The 20086-nt window shown below is 44.3% G+C and overlaps 1 protein-coding gene across 1 annotated transcript in view; it reads right to left on the bottom strand.

The window, feature by feature from the left end:
• Positions 1 to 20086, bottom strand: part of LOC311322623 (uncharacterized protein) — a gene marked incomplete at its 3' end in the record, with an annotated part of 312133 nt that overhangs the window by 1353 nt on the left and 290694 nt on the right. Inside the window, exons 12-13 of the mRNA XM_084454703.1 lie at positions 2541 to 2693; positions 2347 to 2393 (exon numbers count right to left, since the gene is read on the bottom strand). Coding sequence (XP_084310829.1) covers positions 2347 to 2393; positions 2541 to 2693 — 200 coding nt within the window. The remainder of the gene's footprint in view (positions 1 to 2346; positions 2394 to 2540; positions 2694 to 20086) is intronic.

Raw genomic sequence — 20086 nt, 5'->3', positions numbered from 1 at the left:
GGACAAGGGAGAAACCGATTTCTATCTCGATTAAACCGAGATAAAGCCTGTTTGAATACGCCCTAAGTCTGTATGAATGTGAGCTGTTTGATGCTTGTGGGACAAGTCAGAGTTTGTACAGACATGAATACACACACACACACACACACACACAAGTTGAGCCTCAAACCCTCCCTCCCTTTATGTACTCCCCTCTCTCTCTCTCTCTCTCTCTCTCTCCCCCCTTCTCTCTCATTCTCTCTCATTCTCTTCCTTATCTCCACACCTCTGTCTCTCTCCATCTCTCTCTGCTTTCTCCCCCTCCACAACCCCTCTCTGGCCTCCACACACACACACATATGCGCGTGCACACACACACATACACACACAGCTAAACACGCGCGCACACACACACACACACACATAAACAAACAAACAGACACATACTGTACACACACACAGCTAAACACACACATATATAATAAATGCTCTCTCTCTGTCTCACTCTCACAAACACGCACACACACACACACACACACTTACACACACATAACATTTTGTACATACTCTCTCACGCACACACACACAGCTATTCACACAAACTCATGTGTTAGTTGTCATTCCTCCATTCCCACTATAACACTGTGACATCACTAGACTACATCACCCAACCACCCCTCCATACCCACTATAACACTCTGCCATCAGACTACATCACCCAACCACCCCTCCATACCCACTATAACACTCTGCCATCAGACTACATCACCCAACCACCCCTCCATACCCACTATAACACTCTGCCATCAGACTACATCACCCTGAGACCCCTTCATACCCACTATAACACTCTGCCATCACTAGACTACATCACCCAACCACCCCTCCATACCCACTATAACACTCTGCCATCAGACTACATCACCCAACCACCCCTCCATACCCACTATAACACTCTGCCATCAGACTACATCACCCAACCACCCTCCATACCCACTATAACACTCTGCCATCAGACTACATCACCCAACCACCCCTCCATACCCACTATAACACTCTGCCATCAGACTACATCACCCAACCACCCCTCCATACCCACTATAACACTCTGCCATCACTAGACTACATCACCCAACCACCCCTCCATACCCACTATAACACTCTGCCATCAGACTACATCACCCAACCACCCCTCCATACCCACTATAACACTCTGCCATCAGACTACATCACCCAACCACCCCTCCATACCCACTATAACACTGTGACATCACTAGACTACATCACCCAACCACCCCTCCATACCCACTATAACACTCTGCCATCAGACTACATCACCCAACCACCCTCCATACCCACTATAACACTCTGCCATCAGACTACATCACCCAACCACCCTCCATACCCACTATAACACTCTGCCATCAGACTACATCACCCAACCACCCCTCCATACCCACTATAACACTCTGCCATCAGACTACATCACCCAACCACCCCTCCATACCCACTATAACACTCTGCCATCAGACTACATCACCCAACCACCCCTCCATACCCACTATAACACTCTGCCATCAGACTACATCACCCAACCACCCTCCATACCCACTATAACACTCTGCCATCAGACTACATCACCCAACCACCCCTCCATACCCACTATAACACTGTGACATCACTAGACTACATCACCCAACCACCCCTCCATACCCACTATAACACTCTGCCATCAGACTACATCACCCAACCACCCCTCCATACCCACTATAACACTGTGACATCACTAGACTACATCACCCAACCACCCCTCCATACCCACTATAACACTCTGCCATCAGACTACATCACCCAACCACCCCTCCATACCCACTATAACACTCTGCCATCAGACTACATCACCCAACCACCCCTCCATACCCACTATAACACTCTGCCATCAGGACACAGGAATCGTACTCTGAGTTGCCGTACTGTGCGTTTCAACAACAGCTTTGTGCCATACAGCATAACTGTGTTGAATAAGACATAGTCTGGAAAGGTGTTTCAACTGTATCTATATGTATGTACACAGGATGTGTTGAGTAAGGTATAGTCAGGCCAGGTGTATGTTGTTGTTTGTTGTTGTTATTTGTGGGTCTATATGTATGTATGCGGGGAGGGGGCTATATGTTTGTTTACAGTCTAATGTGCGCTGGGCATTTCTTCATTGAAGACGATAAACAGCTCTCAGTTTCTCTGTGTCTGTCTGTCTCTCTCTCTCTATCTCTGCCCCAGGTAGATAATGGTGGTGTTCTTTCAGTTTAGGTCAGCTTCAGTTAAAACACATGGGTAACAGACGTTTTCTTTACAGCAGTCAATACTCACATTTTCTAGACCCAGGTCTGATCCTGAACTCTCCACCATGATCCACACTGTAGGAATAAGCAGAGGAAGATGATGATGAGGCAATGAGATCATCATCTAGTTCAGAAGGGGGGTGGAAAGAGGGGTTATAACAATGTTAAGATATTGATAGAGGGTGAATTATTTCCACATGGTTTTAAAAACTCTCTCCTTACTTGAGTTTCTCCAGTTCAGCAGAGAGCAGCTTCACTCCTGAGTCTCCTGGGTGATTGTAGCCCAGGTCCAGCTCTCTCAGGTGGGCGGGGTTTGACCTCATAGCTGAGGCTAGAGAGACACAGCCTTCCTCTGTGACCAGGCAGCCCGACAGCCTGTAGAAAAAGTATTAATATAAACACATTACTACCCTCTGCTGGTGAAAACCGGGAATGAAAGATTTATATTCCAGACTTCCTAGATATTCTAGACTTTTCATCTGTACTCTCATGCCTTTAACAATTTCCTCAGAAATAAAAGCATTTCATTTACCCTGGTGCACTTGAAATGTTACGATATAAAAAAGATAATTGATTTTATTATATCTTCCAATCCATTTAATAAAGGGTATCTCTGCAGGCCCAGAGACTACGAGGGGGCGGGTCAACTGTCAATCTATTTTTACTTTGGCCAATCAGAGGCTGACAATCGTCTTGTCAATCAAAAACTAATTTCGCCTGAAACGGTTGTCAATCACTTTTTAATTGGGCGAATCGCCTTTCGTGAGACGCAAAGCTAATTTATCATTAATACGTGTCAGCTTCAGAGGAGGACGATCAAGCCAACAGATTGGATGTATTTCGAGGTAAGGGAAATTGACACAAATGCATAACAATACGCAGTTATTTAACGTATTTTCAATTCGTTTGAACATTGACAGCGCCTAAATGCTCACATTTAAGAACGTAGACGAAGATGCTGAGAAGCCTAACGTTAGCTACAGTAAATAGCTAAGTTAGTATGCATCCATGATCCTAGCCGTCACAACGTGGCTAGCTAAGTGTAGGCTATTCTTGACCCACGTTAAAGGACAATGCTCGTTTTTGACAACCTGGACCTTATTTACGACATATTATAAGAAGTTTGACTCACCGAGATCACTTTGGTGTAATTCGGAGGCCTGTACAAGAAATTTAAAATCCAGCGCGAGCCAAGTATATCCATGTAATGGCGGTGATCGGGGCACCGAGAATGCAGTTTCTCAAAATCTATTTTCGGCCGCTAAACGGTTGTTTTCATCAATCAGATTGGATGAATCGACAGTTGAGATTCCTCAACGCGAGGCATTGTTGTGGTTTTCAAATACGGGGTCTTTAGCCTCTGTAATATGATCTTTACACGCCTCTCCCCCACTTGCTCCAGCACGCATGCGCACAGGCCAGCGCGCAGACTGGCTATTCTCCGGCTACACTCGCGGCTCACATTCTCTGCGCTACGATCGGATTGTTGGTGCCGAGAATATTGTGTGCAATATGGCTGAATATTTGTCAGATTTAGAGGATCTAGAAAATGAATTAGAATATTACAGACGTCCATATCGTTTTGAGCAAGAGTATACGGACGAAGAGCTCCTTGAAAGGAGGGTGAGGAGACAGAGAGAGGAACAGCTGGCCCGAGAACAACAAACCGCTGCACGCTCCCGAAGAGATGGTAACTGGTGGTGTTCTTGCCTACATTGTCACCCTATGCCAACAGAGGAGGAATGCATTTGTTGCTCTGAGTGGGACTTGAGGCCAGACGATGCACGTCTGGGAGTCTCGAGAAATAACGACACATCGGACCCCACACAACAGTGTCTCACAACTCTTGAGGATTTTCCATCTCTGATCAACCGGGCAGTGGTAGAAACTTTCTTTCGTGTGCCAAAAGTGAACTGGAAGACCCAGCCAAAGCCTTTAGGACCAAATGGCCAACTTTCAATTGAGTAAGTAGACTACAAATAACATATGCATAAAATATTTTTTGCGTTGAATTTGTCCGCCTGATAAGTAAATATCTTAGAATTTACATTTCTTTCTTCTAATCAACCCTCCTCTCCTACAGGCAGTACAGACTTGTAGCCTATCGCATTGTGCTGGAGTGGGCACTTCGAGGGGAACACCTTGGACCTGGCAACAGAAGAGTCATCCCGAGTTGCATTGTCACAGCCATCAGAACGAAATACCCCTCCCCAACAGACAGCTATGTTGGGTTCACCGAGGCAGAGGACATTTTCAATATCATTTGACAATCAATAGCCTACACATTCCCAAACAGACTACATTATTTGATTATTTTCTGCTTCTTTGAAAAATACTATCATCATTATCATGTCTCATTCTATCTAGGATAACATGCAATGTTTTCCCTAGCATTGCCATTTGCAATCACTAAAATCTTATCCCAGACCAGATCCCATAACTATGCTGGATGCATATTACCCACTCCAGTGTATCACTGATGTACTTTTTTTTTTACCAGCCTACATTTGTACATTTTATATAGAGAAATATAACGTTTCATAATTATTGAATCAAAAAATAAAATGAAACAAACACAAAGTTATTTATGTTTTTATTTCGAGTCAGTATGCTCTACAGACAGCATACAAACACACAGACCTACAGCACAGACCAGAAATCAACAACAAAATTCTCATATAAATGGTACAAGGCACAGTGAGATAAATTCCCATGACATGACAATCCAGCAGTCAGAAAACATGATTCGAATTCTGTCAAGCTAACACGGTGTAGCTTTGAATAAACGCCCGAAACGACTGGTCCGTCTAGCCACTAAAACATTTCTATCTGGTCTAGGGACTGGAGCAATGTTCTGAAGCAGTCTTTTGTGAGGTGGTCTCTTCTCCTTGCGAGGTACTGTGTAAAGCACATTTGGATCATCCCTCATCTGCAGTACGCGCTCCATGAGGTCTCTCCGGAATGTCTGTGCTGTGCGAACGTATATGGGTTTTGTCACACATTCGTGACTCTGTCTGGAGAATTTAAAACTGTAGCGGAGTTCTCCTAGAAAAAAATGAAAGCAGTTTCTAGTTATAGTTCACCATATAAATAATAATAATCATTTTATGTGAATGCGGTTGTTATGGCAGGACATATATTACAGCACAGAACTGTGTTATAAAAAAATAGGTAAAGATTGTCAATTACTCCCACGAAAGACATTAGAGCACAAAGCTGGCCTATAAAAAGTTGAAGCCCATCAACCATCTATCATCCATCTATTCATCCCATGTGATTGACTGGGTGTGTCTCCCCATCTATTCATCCCATGTGATTGACTGGGTGTGTCTCCCCATCTATTCATCCCATGTGATTGACTGGGTGTGTCTCCCCATCTATTCATCCCATGTGATTGACTGGGTGTGTCTCCGGCATCACTTTTGCTTCCTGTAACAACCTTGAGTAGTTGCGTTATCTATTCTTGTTTTTAGAGAACTAGGTAACATTTATGTAAATCTTTTGATAACTATAAATATCTGACAATTTGGGTACACGCAAAAACGAACCATTGCTGACGAATGACGACGACAATATTCTCGGCACCAACAATCCGATCGTAGCGCAGAGAATGTGAGCCGCGAGTGTAGCCGGAGAATAGCCAGTCTGCGCGCTGGCCTGTGCGCATGCGTGCTGGAGCAAGTGGGGGAGAGGCGTGTAAAGATCATATTACAGAGGCTAAAGACCCCGTATTTGAAAACCACAACAATGCCTCGCTTTGAGGAATCTCAACTGTCGATTCATCCAATCTGATTGATGAAAACAACCGTTTAGCGGCCGAAAAAAGATTTTGAGAAACTGCATTCTCGGTGCCCCGATCACCGTCATTACATGGATATACTTGGCTCGCGCTGGATTTTAAATTTCTTCTACAGGCCTCCGAATTACACCAAAGTGATCTCGGTGAGTCAAACTTCTTATAATATGTCGTAAATAAGGTCCAGGTTGTCAAAAACGAGCATTGCCCTTTAACATTAGCAAAGCGGTGTACCTGCGCACATGCACCAACAGAGCAGTGCTTCTACAAAGAAATCTATAATATTTATTTTCTCATGTAAACACTGGGCGTTTGGTGTTGCCAAGCAATAGGCTCTTTGCACAAGCTCCACTACTTCCTGAAATTCTACAGGCATTTCCTGTCCTATACCATTGGATGGAAGTGATCAGGTGATTATCAGGTGTGCCGCACACCTGATTAATCACTTCCATCCAATGGTATAGGACAGGAAATAAATCTGCCTGTAGAATTTCAGGATGTAGTAGAGCTTGTGCAAAGAGCCTATTGTCAGACAGTACGTCAGGAACAGTGCAAATCACACTGAAGTCAACAGCTGCCACGTTGCATGTCTGTGACTGATAAATCGTCAATGACGTGTACATGGTTGAAATTCATGTTGAAATGAAGTCCCCTCTTTTCCATAGCAACTATAGCAGAGGCCGTTATTCACATAACAATTGACCATGTGTTTGCTTTCTTCACTGACACAGAGAGAGAGAGAGGGAGAAAGAGAGAGGGAGAAGATTTAAAGATTTCATCAAACAAAGCTCAGCTTTGGAAAGCGAACTGTTGAGGACAAGATCAAAAAGAAAGAGGTGATGATGGTGGTACACTGCCTACTCTTTACTTAACATGATGGGAAAAGCACATTGACGGGATAAATTGTGTCTGTATATAGATAAACAAATAGACAGGTAGATACTGTAGGTGTGTACACAGTATGCATGATTATGTTCTGTTAAAAATATATAATTTGTTGACAGGAAACCAAGAGGTACAAGAGAGTGGAAGAGAGGGGACAGGAGGAGAGGACATAAGAGATGAGAGGTGAGATACCTGATGTTAGCCAAAGAGACACTACATTAATTAGATCCTGGCAAGATTAAAACATAATGTGGATGGATGGGTGTGGGTGTGTGTGTTTATAGCTTATGTTTATGTTTTCTTAATTTGTGGACAGGAGATGAAAATGGACACCACAGTGGAGGAGAGGTGACAGGAGGACACCAACATGGACACCACAGTGGAAGAGAGGTGACAGGAGGAGACCAACATGGACAAGAGAGTGGGGGAGAGTTGACAGGAGGAGACCAACATGGACACCACAGTGGAAGAGAGGTGACAGGAGGAGACCAACATGGACAAGAGAGTGGGGGAGAGTTGACAGGAGGAGACCAACATGGACACCACAGTGGGAGAGGGGTGACAGGAGACCAACATGGACTAAAGACAGGAGCAGAGGTGACAGGAGGAGACCAGCATGGACATCAGAGTGGAGGAGGCCAGGCTGGGAGAGAGGTGACAGGAGGAGCTAGTCTCATGTTTCTAATAGATGGTGTGTTCTCATCAACATTCACTTAAGTTGTGTCCTCTCTGGATGACCTCCACTGCTCTGTTAAAGATATTAATCCAATATGATGAATATCTGTCTACATATCCATCTGTCTGTCTGTCTATCTATCTCTATCTTTCATTGTCTGCCCCTGTTTTATTATTGTATCCGAGGCTTCACGTTTGGTGATGGGACCTCAGTGGGTGAGAACAGACATGCTGAATAGACATAAAGATCTAGGCATGGGCAGCATCTTTCCATCCATTTAAAAATAAATATGTATTATTTTATGCCAACCTATATTGTCTAGCCCTAACCCTAACCTCTTAGAGTGCAAGAAGTGTCGGCCAGCTGTGTCATGTGTGTGTGTCTCCATTCTCAGCGTCAGTACATCCAGTTAGTTCACCTGGGCCAGTAGACTAAGCAGAGCCTCGACCCAAACAAGGTGTCCTGAATGGTCTCCCAGGTCCGCCTTGTACAACTGAACTGTCAGCCCAGTGTTTCAGTGTGGTCTACAAGCTATTCAATAAAACCTGGAGAAAATGATCTGTATCTTGTCTTTACACGTACAGCACACATGCTGCACAAATGATAACCTTAATTGTATGACACTTGTTTTGTAAAATGCACAAGGGTATCTCTGACTTGGCTAGACTGTGGATGTGGTGACTAGTCCAGGCCAGTCAGCATGGTATAAGCTGCATACAGGTGAGCGGAAGCTGAAACGCTTGTTCCTTGGACAGAACCGCTAGTTCCTGTACTGACCTCCAAGAAGGGAGGTCAGTACATTAGAACCCCCTTAGGCTGGCTGTATGTATCCTAGGTTCTCAAACTTATATTTGTGGTATAGAAAGGTAGAACTTGCTTGGTTGGTTATGTAAGTGTGTGTGTGTGGGGTGCTGTTGATTTTCCTCCACACTCCTCTCTCAGCCATATGTTTCCCCTATGTGGATCTGAAAACAGTGATAGGGATTAAATTAGGTTGCTAAGAGAACTGCTGAGAACCAGAAGCATTCAAGAACATAACCTGTGCTGGAATACTAGTGTATGAACAAATCAATACAAGTAGAGCACATCTACTGACAGGCTGGCTGAATGACTGGAAGACTGACCTGGGACCACTGAGACATCCCAGTCCTGGCTATGGATCAGTCGCTCCCCTGCCCCTGGGCTAGTGTAGACCATTGCTAGCCTCTACCCACAAGCCATTACATTGATCATAGGCCTACTAAGAGAATACCTAGGGGAGTCTTGGTAAGGCTTTTATCAGGGAGGTTGATGGATTACGTCTTTCAAGCTACATGATTTGCATTAAAAAAAAAAAAATCTCTCTCACACACAGTCATGTAATCCAGTCAATCTAACTCCATAACAAATTGCATTAGGCCTACGTAACTAGCAAGCTAACTATAGCAAACGAAGTCAATGTAGATAGCTAGCTAACTAGCTAGCGTCATTTCCACCACACCCCTTCTCCTAAGAGAAAGGCGATTTGCCAAATAAAAAGTGATTGACAACCGTTTCAGGCGAAATGAGTTTTTGATTGACAAGACGATTGTCAGCCTCTGATTGGCCAAAGTAGAAATTGATTGACAGTTGACCCGCCCCCTCAAAGTCTCCGGGCCTGCAGGGATACACACTTGATTTTCAATCCATCTGACCCTTTTGGTTGTGAGTCCCTGTTTAGTACACTGAGCTGTTTATAGTCTGGGATGAGTTTGAAATGAGAGCTGAGGCAGCAGAGTACAATCTGCACCCAATCAGCCTGAAAAGAAGGGGAATAATTATCAATCAATAAATAAGAACATTTACACAGCCTTTCTCTGTCATTCAACATTGACAGCCTGTAGAATATCATTCTACATACAGGACTTAAGAAACTTATGTTTTAGCTTTTTTATGCTCATGACGCGTAGATTAAGTGTTTGCTTTACTCTAAAAACCAATATTGGCCCTGGGGACAAATAAAGTGGAAAGTAGACATTGAGACATGATACTCTAGTGGCAAAAAGGAGAATGCAGCTGCATTTAATATGTTTAATGTTTTTTCTTAATTCAGAATTCTTCTAATAACTTTTATCAGTCAATCGGTATCCTTAAATGTAAGAGATTAACACTTGCAACAAACATACTTTTGTGTGTTTTGGGAGTGGTTTAGGCACAGTAGTGCTGCCAATTCATGACTACATACAAACTCCTTGTGGATTCAGATTGTATCATTCATTTAGTACATATAAAGTACTTGCCACCGATTCTGCTGCACTTCAGCTGATTGGTTCTGTCCACTTTTCATTCACGTGTTCTTTTCTATAACCTAACCTCCATCTGGCATCATTTGACGTGACTAGCCAAGGCTACACCTCAACTGCAGGTTAGAAAGGCTTAGTAGCATAACATCAGCCAAATTCAAGATCGCTTTCATGAATAAATACGACTAGTTCTGATACCTGTTAGAGCACTATGCACACCAACTGAATGCTGTACATCTGCCATCTCTGCATCTTAGGCCTAGCAGGCTAAATAATTCTAGAGTAGGCTGACGTGAGGTAAAAGATCAGTGTTTGTATCAGGGCAGGCGTAGGGTTATAGAGTAGGCATATAGAGTAATTCTAGTGTCAGGCTGACGATGTCCGAGGAAAGTCCGGATAGAGAGAGAGACTGACCAAGGTTAGCTCATTTATGAGTTAGATGGCAGATTAATAACAATAAATGTGCATTTCCCTTCGGGAATGAATAAAATGTAAATGGGCTGCACTTATGTAACGCCTTTCTACCTTAACGGACAAAACTACAATGGCTGCTCATTCAATCATTCAAACACACATTCACACACCAATTATGGCAGCCGTCATACAAGGTGCTAGCCTGATCATTGGGAACAATTTGGGGTTCAGTGTCTTGCTAAAGGACACTTTGTCATGTGTGTGTGTGTGTGTCTGTCTGTCTGTCATTCTCAGATGTCTGGCACCCGTGTTTTGTGCCATACTGCACAAAATAATTCTGAGTGCAGTAGCTGACTATACTCTTCAGATCATAAAAGTAACTTCAGATTTGTTCGGGGAGTGCACCAATGTTGTGTCACGTGAGCTGTGTATCATACGTCTTGAGGGCTTACGCATTGTAACCATAGTTCTATGAGTGGAGCGGAGCCCCACAGGGCTAGCTCCTATTGGCTTGTGACACCTAGCGATTTGACTGAAGGAAAAAAAACAAAAAACATACACGCACCTGTGTCCTAACAGGTCCGGTGCACCACTGTATAAGTAGGCTTCGCCTGCACAACTGCTCCTAACCGAAATTTTCAGTGAGCAGACTGCAGGGTCAGCAAGTCAGTTCCCTGTGGTGCTCCGCTCCACTCATAGAACTAGGGTTACAATGCGTAACCATCGTTTTATTTCATGGAGCTCCGCCCCACAGGGCTAACTCCTATTAACATAAGCGGAGCTACACGACTGCACCATACACCCTTGCTGGCCCCAGTAACAAAAGACTGGCTAACTAGGACACAAGCCAGTGCTCCAAGGTGAGACCATACTAAAAGTTGTCCCAAACCAGGCACTGGCCCCACCCCGCCACACTCGGTTTATCAGACCATCACTCACCAGACGGTCCTGCCCTGAGACATCATGTCAATGCTGACTCCCGCTGACAGCTGTGCCTAAAGGCCGTTTCAGATGAGGAGCGATATCCGCGCATTGCAATTCATTTTCATTGAGAGTGGCGGGCGGACAATTTGGGAGCCGCGGACAATCTGGGGCGGAGCGGCAAGCGGGCGCGACCCCGTGAAATTGTCGCACGCGTGCTCGTTTCGTGCACACGCCCGCCCGCGACAAGAGCTGAATTGTAGTCAGTTTTCCCCGCTGCCCGCTGATCCGAGCGAGAACGCAGGCGGAATATCGCTCCCCGTCTGACACGGCCTTAATGCTGTGTTCACACCGGGCGCAAATTTTTCCTGCGGCGCGGCGAGTTTACATAGAAAGTCAATACAATTCGCGCGAACTGGGCGGCGGGCGGCACGAATCGCAGAACTCGGTGGCGTGACGGCCAGGATTCGTCGCGTGACGGCCAGGATTCGCCGCACGGCGACATAAGCAAAAGTTCAATTTTTGGAACTTTCTGCGGCTGATTCGCGCGGCGGCCCATTGATCCCGCGGCGAGATTGGGCGAACTGGGCGGCGCGAATTTTCTCGCCGCGCCCGGTGTGAACACAGACGACGCAACAGAGACAGAGGACATGGATAAGAGATAATAACGGACAAAAGGAGACGGAGATGACCAAGTCGCTCATAAGACTTGGAGATGCCCTCACAAATCCATTGGGAGTGACGCTGCTAAGACAGCGGTGAACCCACCTTCCCCGGGCCGTGACAAACCAACAACTGGGCGATAGTTCGGCGCTGAACATAACAAGTGCACCCACAGGACACAATAAATGTAAGTGGGCCTCTTCCTTACGGAGGCGGAGGATAGAAAGCTTTCAGCTCCAAATCCTGTGCACTGAATGCGCCCCGGACAACTTTTGTAACAACAGATTGATCCGTGTGCAAAACCGCTTCAGATCATGTAGTGGTTTATGAATTAGGCAGAACTTCACCAGTTTCATTGCTGTTCATATAAAGTCAGGTTTGACTACAGTAACCTCTGATAACCCTTGCCTAGGCCTACAGTGTATGAATAAGCCAGTCTGAGGGCGTAGAAGGTCAGAGAATATTCTCCGCTGACTCAGTTCTTTTGAAAGAGCAAAACAGCAGCTGTTAAGTTGCTCAACTAGACATCGGAGACATCTAGAATGTCCGGTCCCCCAGCAACGGTCTAATCTTGAACTGGCACTGCGCCATTACAGACCATCACCATAACTTAAGATTGTCATGTGACCAGCCCCCACTAAGCACTATAAAAGAAGCACCGGACTATAGCACGAGCGCGCTTTAGCCATTTCATGCTCGTAGCTCCATGTTGAAACTATCCTACGCTAGCATAAGCTTAGCTCCTAGCCTAGCATGTTAGCTTGTTAGCATGCTAGCTCACACCTGTTTTCCACGCTACTTCAACTTCATGCTACTCTGCTACTCTGCGGCTGCTACGGTACTGTGTCATTTGTCATAATTCTGTCATAATTGTATCTGACCAAGCCTGAAGTTTGGTTATTGTCTTGTATACTATATGCTTATTCTTTGTTAAATAAACTACATAATTTCATGGCTTCTAGTAATCCAAACTGTGTCTGAGCATCTGTTTAAGGAATCTACATCAATCACCTGTGATGATAGAAACTGTCAGCGCTCTCAAATCACTGACCCGCTTGCCTGAAGTCAGTGCAAGGAGCAGCGGACTTAATAGAGAGCCACTTGAGAGACGTGCTCCATTGGTTCAAACGACGCTTCACACAGTGCGTTCAGAACGTTTTTTTTTTCTTCAGTCAAATGTAGCTGGCTACCCACTGAGCAAAGACACGTCTAAAAGACGTCTTTTAGATGTCTTTTTCCTCTTTTTCGGACGTCCAAAGACATCCAATTAGGAGCCAGAATGAATGTTTTTTTTTAACGTTCAGATATTGAACCCGTTCTGCACGTCCACAGACGTCTTAAGCCCCCCGCAGACCGCATCCGCCACGATGTCGTACGACGGCGCACGGCGTTGTGTCCAGCTAGCCCCGCACACAGGCTGCGACATTCGACGCATTCTAGTGCACTTAAAAAAAATAAAAAAAATCCCAGTTGATCAGACAATGACAAATGTCCAACAACCTCGCAATGGGTAAGTTAATCATATAATTTCTTCAATAAAATAATGGTGATAGTAGCTAAGCTACTGTGATGGTAAAATCACTAAGTGATTTTGTATCTTTTAGAAACAATTACTTTGATGCTGTATCAGTCACATAACCGTTTTTGTGTCCGTTTCAGTAGGCAACATTGTGGCAAAAACATTGTAGCTAGCCTATCTGGCACTCGCAATATTGTGCTAACGTTAGCCTAGATAACATAGTTAACGGACCTTATGTATGTATGTTATGTAACATAACGTAGTTAACAGACTTTAGTACAGGTATGTTGTGTTATGCACCAACCGCAGTGTTTGAGTGTGTTTTCAAGCAGGCAACATTTTATGGCAAAACATTGTATCTGGCACTCATAACGTAGCTAGTGCTACAGAGTTAACAGACGTTAGTAGGCTAATATATAGCCTAACGTTTGGCTATGCATCAACCGCAGTGTTTGAGTGTCTGTTTTCAAGTAAGAAAAACATTGTAGCTAACAAGAACATCTGGTGTAGACATTAGTAATATGCACCAACCGCAGTTGCTGTGTTTGTTTTCAAGTTGGCAACAGTAAGAACATAGTTAACAAATGTTAGTAGGCAAATTAGGCTATGTATAAGATATCCAAGTATAATGAACATGCCACAAATATACCAACAAAATTTTAGCAGTGTAGCCTATATGCAGGTAATATTATTCTTGATTTTATTAAGACACATACAACCTTTCTCCCACACAAGCTAAATATTTACTATTGATATTGTTTTGTCCCTTTTCCTTGAGCAAAACAGATACTTGTGTAACAGAGGACCCAGGGATGCCTCTACAACATCAGGAGGAATCGCCCTTTCCTCACTGATGAAACGGTGCAGGTACTCATCCAGGCCCTGGTCATCTCCCGCCTTGACTACTGCAACTCCCTCCTCGCTGGGGCCCCGGCGTCAGCCATTAAACCTCTGGAACTTGTCCAGAAAGCTGCTGCTCGCCTGGTGTTCAACCACCCCAAGTTCTCCCACACAACTTCCCTCCTCCATTCCGTACACTGGCTCCCTGTAGCGGCTCGCATCCAGTTTAAAACTCTGGGGCAATGAAAGGAACAGCCCCCTCCTACCTCCAGGCCATGGTCAAACCCTACACCCCCTCCCGACCGCTACGCTCTGCTACCTCGGGGCGACTGGTTGCCCGGTCACTCCGAGGCCCCTGCGGTCGATCGACACGGTCATGGCTCTTCTCTGTCCTGGCCCCGCAGTGGTGGAATGAACTGCCCACTGATGTCAGGACAGAAGAGTCGCTGCCCATCTTTCGTCGCAGGCTCAAAACTCATCTCTTCAAGAAGTACTACAACAATCTTCCCTCCTAAGCACTTATTGTATTTTATTGTATTGTATTGTATTGCACTGTACTTTAGATTGCTATTCTTGAACTTTGCCTTCAGCACTAGATTATGCTCTTAGTCACTTGTTTTAGAGAGAAGATGCACTTGTGAGTTCTGGCAAGTAGTAGTACATTGGCTTTTCCTACGTTAAATACAATTATTGTTAGTCGCTTTGGATAAAAGTGTCTGCTAAATGATTGTAATGTAATGTAAATGTAATGCAGTCCTCACCAGCCTATACCACCTGGCACCTCAGTGACAAGCTGACTGCTTTCTTCAGCTCCCCAGAGGGCAGTCTGTACTGGGGGATGGAAGGGTGTAGCCAAACCAATCCCCCCTCACCCCTCCCTCACCACTACAGACACACACACACACACACACACACACACACACACACACACACACACACTCTCTCTCTCTCTCACACACACACACCACCACCAACACAACCAGCAGTAGTAGTATTATTAAACAATAAATTCATTATATAAATCCATGCACTCATGCCATTTTTTATTCAAAATGAACATGACTACAGTTATGCTACTATGGAAGGAATATTGATTTAGCAGTTTAGTTTTTTTGGTCATAGTTCAACCCCAGGATTATTTATTATAGCTATGAACATAACACACCCATGTTATTTAATTGCACTGACTATGTCATGGACACAAACAGTCATGGGATGGGATAAGTAGGGAAGGGATGGGATAAGTAGATGAGGATGATACTGATAGATTACAGATAGTAATGTAAATTGTCCGTTTGGGAACCTTTACGTCTAGTGGAGTACCTAGGACTGAACTGAGGAACTGGTTTGTACTGACACTGTAAGGACAAGCGATTACAAGAATTCCAATGTACCTGTAGGCTACTCATACTTATTTTACACATAGCAAATATTATAATAGTTATAACGTTATTTTATTCTGTACAGTAGGCACCACTAGAGGGCAGTCTGGTATAGCCTACCATATAGACACAGCCTGCACCTGGGCCATATTTAATCTATAAACCTGTGTGCACCGTTTTGTTACGGTTCCCACTTTAACCCAATCAGCAGAGTGATTCAATCCACCACCTGATCTGTTTCAATAAACGTTTTGCTAACGTTAGCTACATTTTGTCGGGGCTGAACGCAGACCTGGTGACTGGTGCTGTTTCTACAAGCACTATCTCCATACGATGAATGTAGGCGAAGATGATCGTGGCTAAAGATACTTTTCAAACTTGTCACCAGTTATCACCAGTTCAACTAGCTAACACTAGCTCATTTTACTCTATCAAGTTATCATGGTCAAGACTCAAGACTGCCCAGCATAGTGAGTAGGCTACTTTACCTGATAATCCCACGATTTCACCAATCTCTCGCCAGCACCGGTCTCTTATGTTGTCTTTTGTAATGTTTGGACATGGGGTCATATAGCATTGGATATTTCTGCACCTCGGCAATTATTTTCTCCTCTATTGTAATACAGCTGGGTAGACTAAAATAACCGTAATAAAATAGATGTAGGCTAGCCTACATTTTAGCAAAACAATATGCCTAAACGACACAACAAGGACATGGAAGAGATGGGAATAAAAATGTTTAACTTTTAATGATTAGCTTACTTTTACATATATTTAATAGACAGGCATTGCAGGAAATCACATGCATTAATCCAAGTTGGATTGCCACGTGTCGGCAGCCGCATTCCAAAAAATAGAGCCGAGTCGAAATCAACCCGGGGCGACATTGTCGGCAGCTGTCGGCACGCCGCCGGTGTGCGGGCTTCCATAGGAAACAATGGGAGCTATTAATTTGGAACGTCGTTTTGTGTCGTGTCGTGGCGGTGGCGGATGCGGTCTGCGGGGGGATTTAGAGGGGTCCAAGCCAGACGTGTGAATATTGAGGGGTCCAGCAGACGTACAAATGGGGTTCTGGACCGACGGACGTTATTAAGACATGATCTGAACGTCTCCCTGACGTTGCGTGTTTGCTGGGTAGGTTTCACAAGCCAATAGGAGCTAGCCCTGTGGGTTGGAGCTCCACGAAATAGAACAAGTTGTAATTTGTTGAACAGGAATACAGACCTCAGTGTCTCCAGTTTACAGTGTGGATTCCCCAGTCCAGCAGAGAGCTTCTTCATTCCTGAATCCTGCAGGTCATTGTCACTCAGGTCCAGCTCTCTCAGATTTGAGGAGTTGAGGCCAGCGTTTCACAGCACCGTTGTGAGAGATTACAGCGATTCAGCCTAAATGACAGGAGGAGAAAATAAGACATCATCTTCTGGGTTTCAAAACAAGATAGAAGGGAATCTTAAAAACTGTAAAATAGTTTGCGCTCCTCTCAAATAGTCCAAAGTAAGTCCTTTCATCAGGTGCATGAGCTGAATGCATATAGGATGAAATATAGAAGATGCACTGATACAAAACTAAGCGAATGCCCACACTGAGGTTTAGACATGCAAAAAATAATTTCAATCCTTTAATCTAATCCATGGGTGCTATACAAAGCATAAGATACCAAACCCACTGCACTTTTTCCTAGCACGTTTTATATAGCAGCATGGTTTAGATTAAAGGATTGAAAATGGCATTTTAGATATGGCAGCAAACTAATTTTACATCAAAAGCATGTCGAAAAACAATTACGTCTTGACGTCCTACAGGAAGGCGTGCACCTGTCTTCACTTGGCAAATGCGGATGATGTCAACCAGGGGTGCCCTTACATAGCAGCCTACATTTGTCCAGTTGTCATAGATGACCACTAGAGCGAAAGCACAAACTGAATAGGGTGAATTCACAAAGAATGGATTGCGGCCGCTAATAGCACCATGAACTGCGTGTCATTCAGGCCCGATAGGTGCTCCGTTTTAACAACCTATTCACTAAAGACATTGCGCTAATGATATTCTAACGCAAACACGCCCATAGGGTGTTGCAGCTGAGTGCAAGTTGCTCCTGATATGGTAAAGTACTATAAATACTGTCCAGGCAACGGTGCGCATGTGGACAATGGCAGAGAGAAAACTGTGTGCGAGTGTGAACTGGAAGTCCTTTCGGATGAGGTCCACAGGTAAGCCTCACAATTGCAAACAAAAAACATCACACTCACAGTTAAAAACCATGTTTGGGATTTAATATCCCAGTCTGTGAGCACAATTGGTTTTTCCAAATACAATAGTAGCCTATGGACTGCAAACGGAGGTGGAATGATTTGAAAAAGAGAACAATGGAGAAAATATCATTCAATAACTCCCAGGCAAACCAGGCCAGGTCCAGCCTGGCTTATGTGCGTTGGCTGGCTTGTTTCTGTGCGGGACTGGTAGGACGGTAATGTTTGATAAATAAAGATGGGTCTTGTCACCTGGACACATCAGTTCCAATGCTTCCAATGCTTATCCAGCACAATGAGAGCGGGATAGCCAGTTAGCTCATGGGCTCACAACAACTAGCAGCAGCTTCCATAACATTAATGGTAGCGGTCAGTGGCTACACTGATGATTCCTGTAATGTTAGCTATTTTGCTGCAATGGGTTCAACTTTTGTTTCTGGATAAAAGTCATGACTTGCTGTTTTGCACTTTCCGTTACGTGGTGAATAAGTAGACCCAAGACACAGTGGGTTATTTGGACATCTACTAGGATCTTGATATTATATTGATATGAAGATATGAAAGTAAAGCATTTGCCCTTAGAAGTAAAGATGTAGAACTGTAAATAAAATGGTTCTTAGCTACGTAACCTAATTGTAGGCAGACTTGAAAGGTCAATTGTAATAATATCATGAATGAACAATTGTAAACATAGTACTCAACAAAATAGGTAATACTCAAGTCTTGATTGAAACTTTTCCTAAATGCTTTATTAAACATACAGACATGCACATTAAAAGTAGCCATAAGTTGTTATTTTGCATGTGCTCTCAGGACATGTTGTGGTTGTAACCATCTTTGTAAAGAAGAGAGGCATGTAATGCACATGTATACAGTAGTGCAGAGTCACTTGTCTATTGTATAGACATGGTATTCAATTGCTCAAGTGTTGTCAGGTGTTTGTTCGAGTGTTCGAGTGTACAGTGGTGCATAGTCAGTTGTCTTTTGTATAGACAAGGTGCAAGGTGTCACGTGTTCACTTGTTGGTCCAGGGGGTGGCATGTGTGCCATTGTTATAATGAGAGTGAGGGCATATGTATAGTACAACCAGAGTACTATAAACGGACAGTCTTCTTCTGAGCTGCTGGTTGGCAGGGGGCTTCTTCTGAGCTACTCTTTGGCAGGGGGCAAGTGATGTCTTGAGCCTCATCATAACATAAGTGAACATGTGACACCTTGCACCTTGTCTATACAATAGACAACTGACTCTGCACAACTGTACACTCGAACCAACACCTGACAACACTTGAGCAATTGAACACCTTGTTTATACAATAGAGAACTCACTCTGCACTACTGTATACTACTGTACAGTATACTTGACATGTTATGTAATTGCACTGCTGTATCATGGACAGAGTCACAGCCATCCATGATCAGATACTGCTGTCTGGCCATGTCCAGTCCGGGTGGGGCTTGCACCTGAAGACCATGTTTGGGGGGGCTGGACATCAGCGTTGCACAGCAGCCGACACCTGACTGGTGTTGCATCACGGTGTTCTCTGGCCTCAACCACACCAGGCATCCCAGCATCAAAGCAGCAACAGAACAGAAGGGAGATAGTGCATTAAAATACTGGCCACAAATAAAATACAACCATACCATGTCCATAAAATGGAATAGCTTATAGATGACAATTATAATTACCTGAAGTGCTGGTAACTCTTAATGTTTGGGAGCTTTTTGAAATAGCTACTCAGATGCTAGTGGCAGTTGTAGCTTTCAACAAGCACTGTGCCGTCCTCAAGTCCGACAAGCTGTGGGGTGTTGACCTTCTTCACAGGAGCGCCGTCTCTCACCACCCCAGCAATGTCAGTAAAAGTGTCCACTCTGGTCTTCCTATAGTGCTGCTTGATCAAGCCAAAGCACCAGTCCGGGGAAAACTTGGTGTGGCCTGCAATCAGGAAGTGTAGGTCCAGCTTCAGGTGAAGCTTGTGCATGGTCCGCCAAGCACAGTACCACAGCACACAGTTGTTCTTGTTTTGTCCATTGCAGTTGTCAGAATGAAGGTCCACATGTGTTTCTCCAACTCCATAGTTGTTGAAGAAACGTAGTTGATGACTGCATTGCTGCTCTTGACGCCATCCCTTTGTCGATCAGGTAGTTCACTTGCTTTAATGGTA

The sequence above is a fragment of the Borostomias antarcticus genome, assembly GCF_949987555.1.
Source record: "Borostomias antarcticus genome assembly, chromosome: 20".
NCBI classification, from domain to species: domain Eukaryota; kingdom Metazoa; phylum Chordata; class Actinopteri; order Stomiiformes; family Stomiidae; genus Borostomias; species Borostomias antarcticus.
Note: the sequence above shows the minus strand (reverse complement) of the source record. Positions and strands in the feature narration are given on the sequence as shown.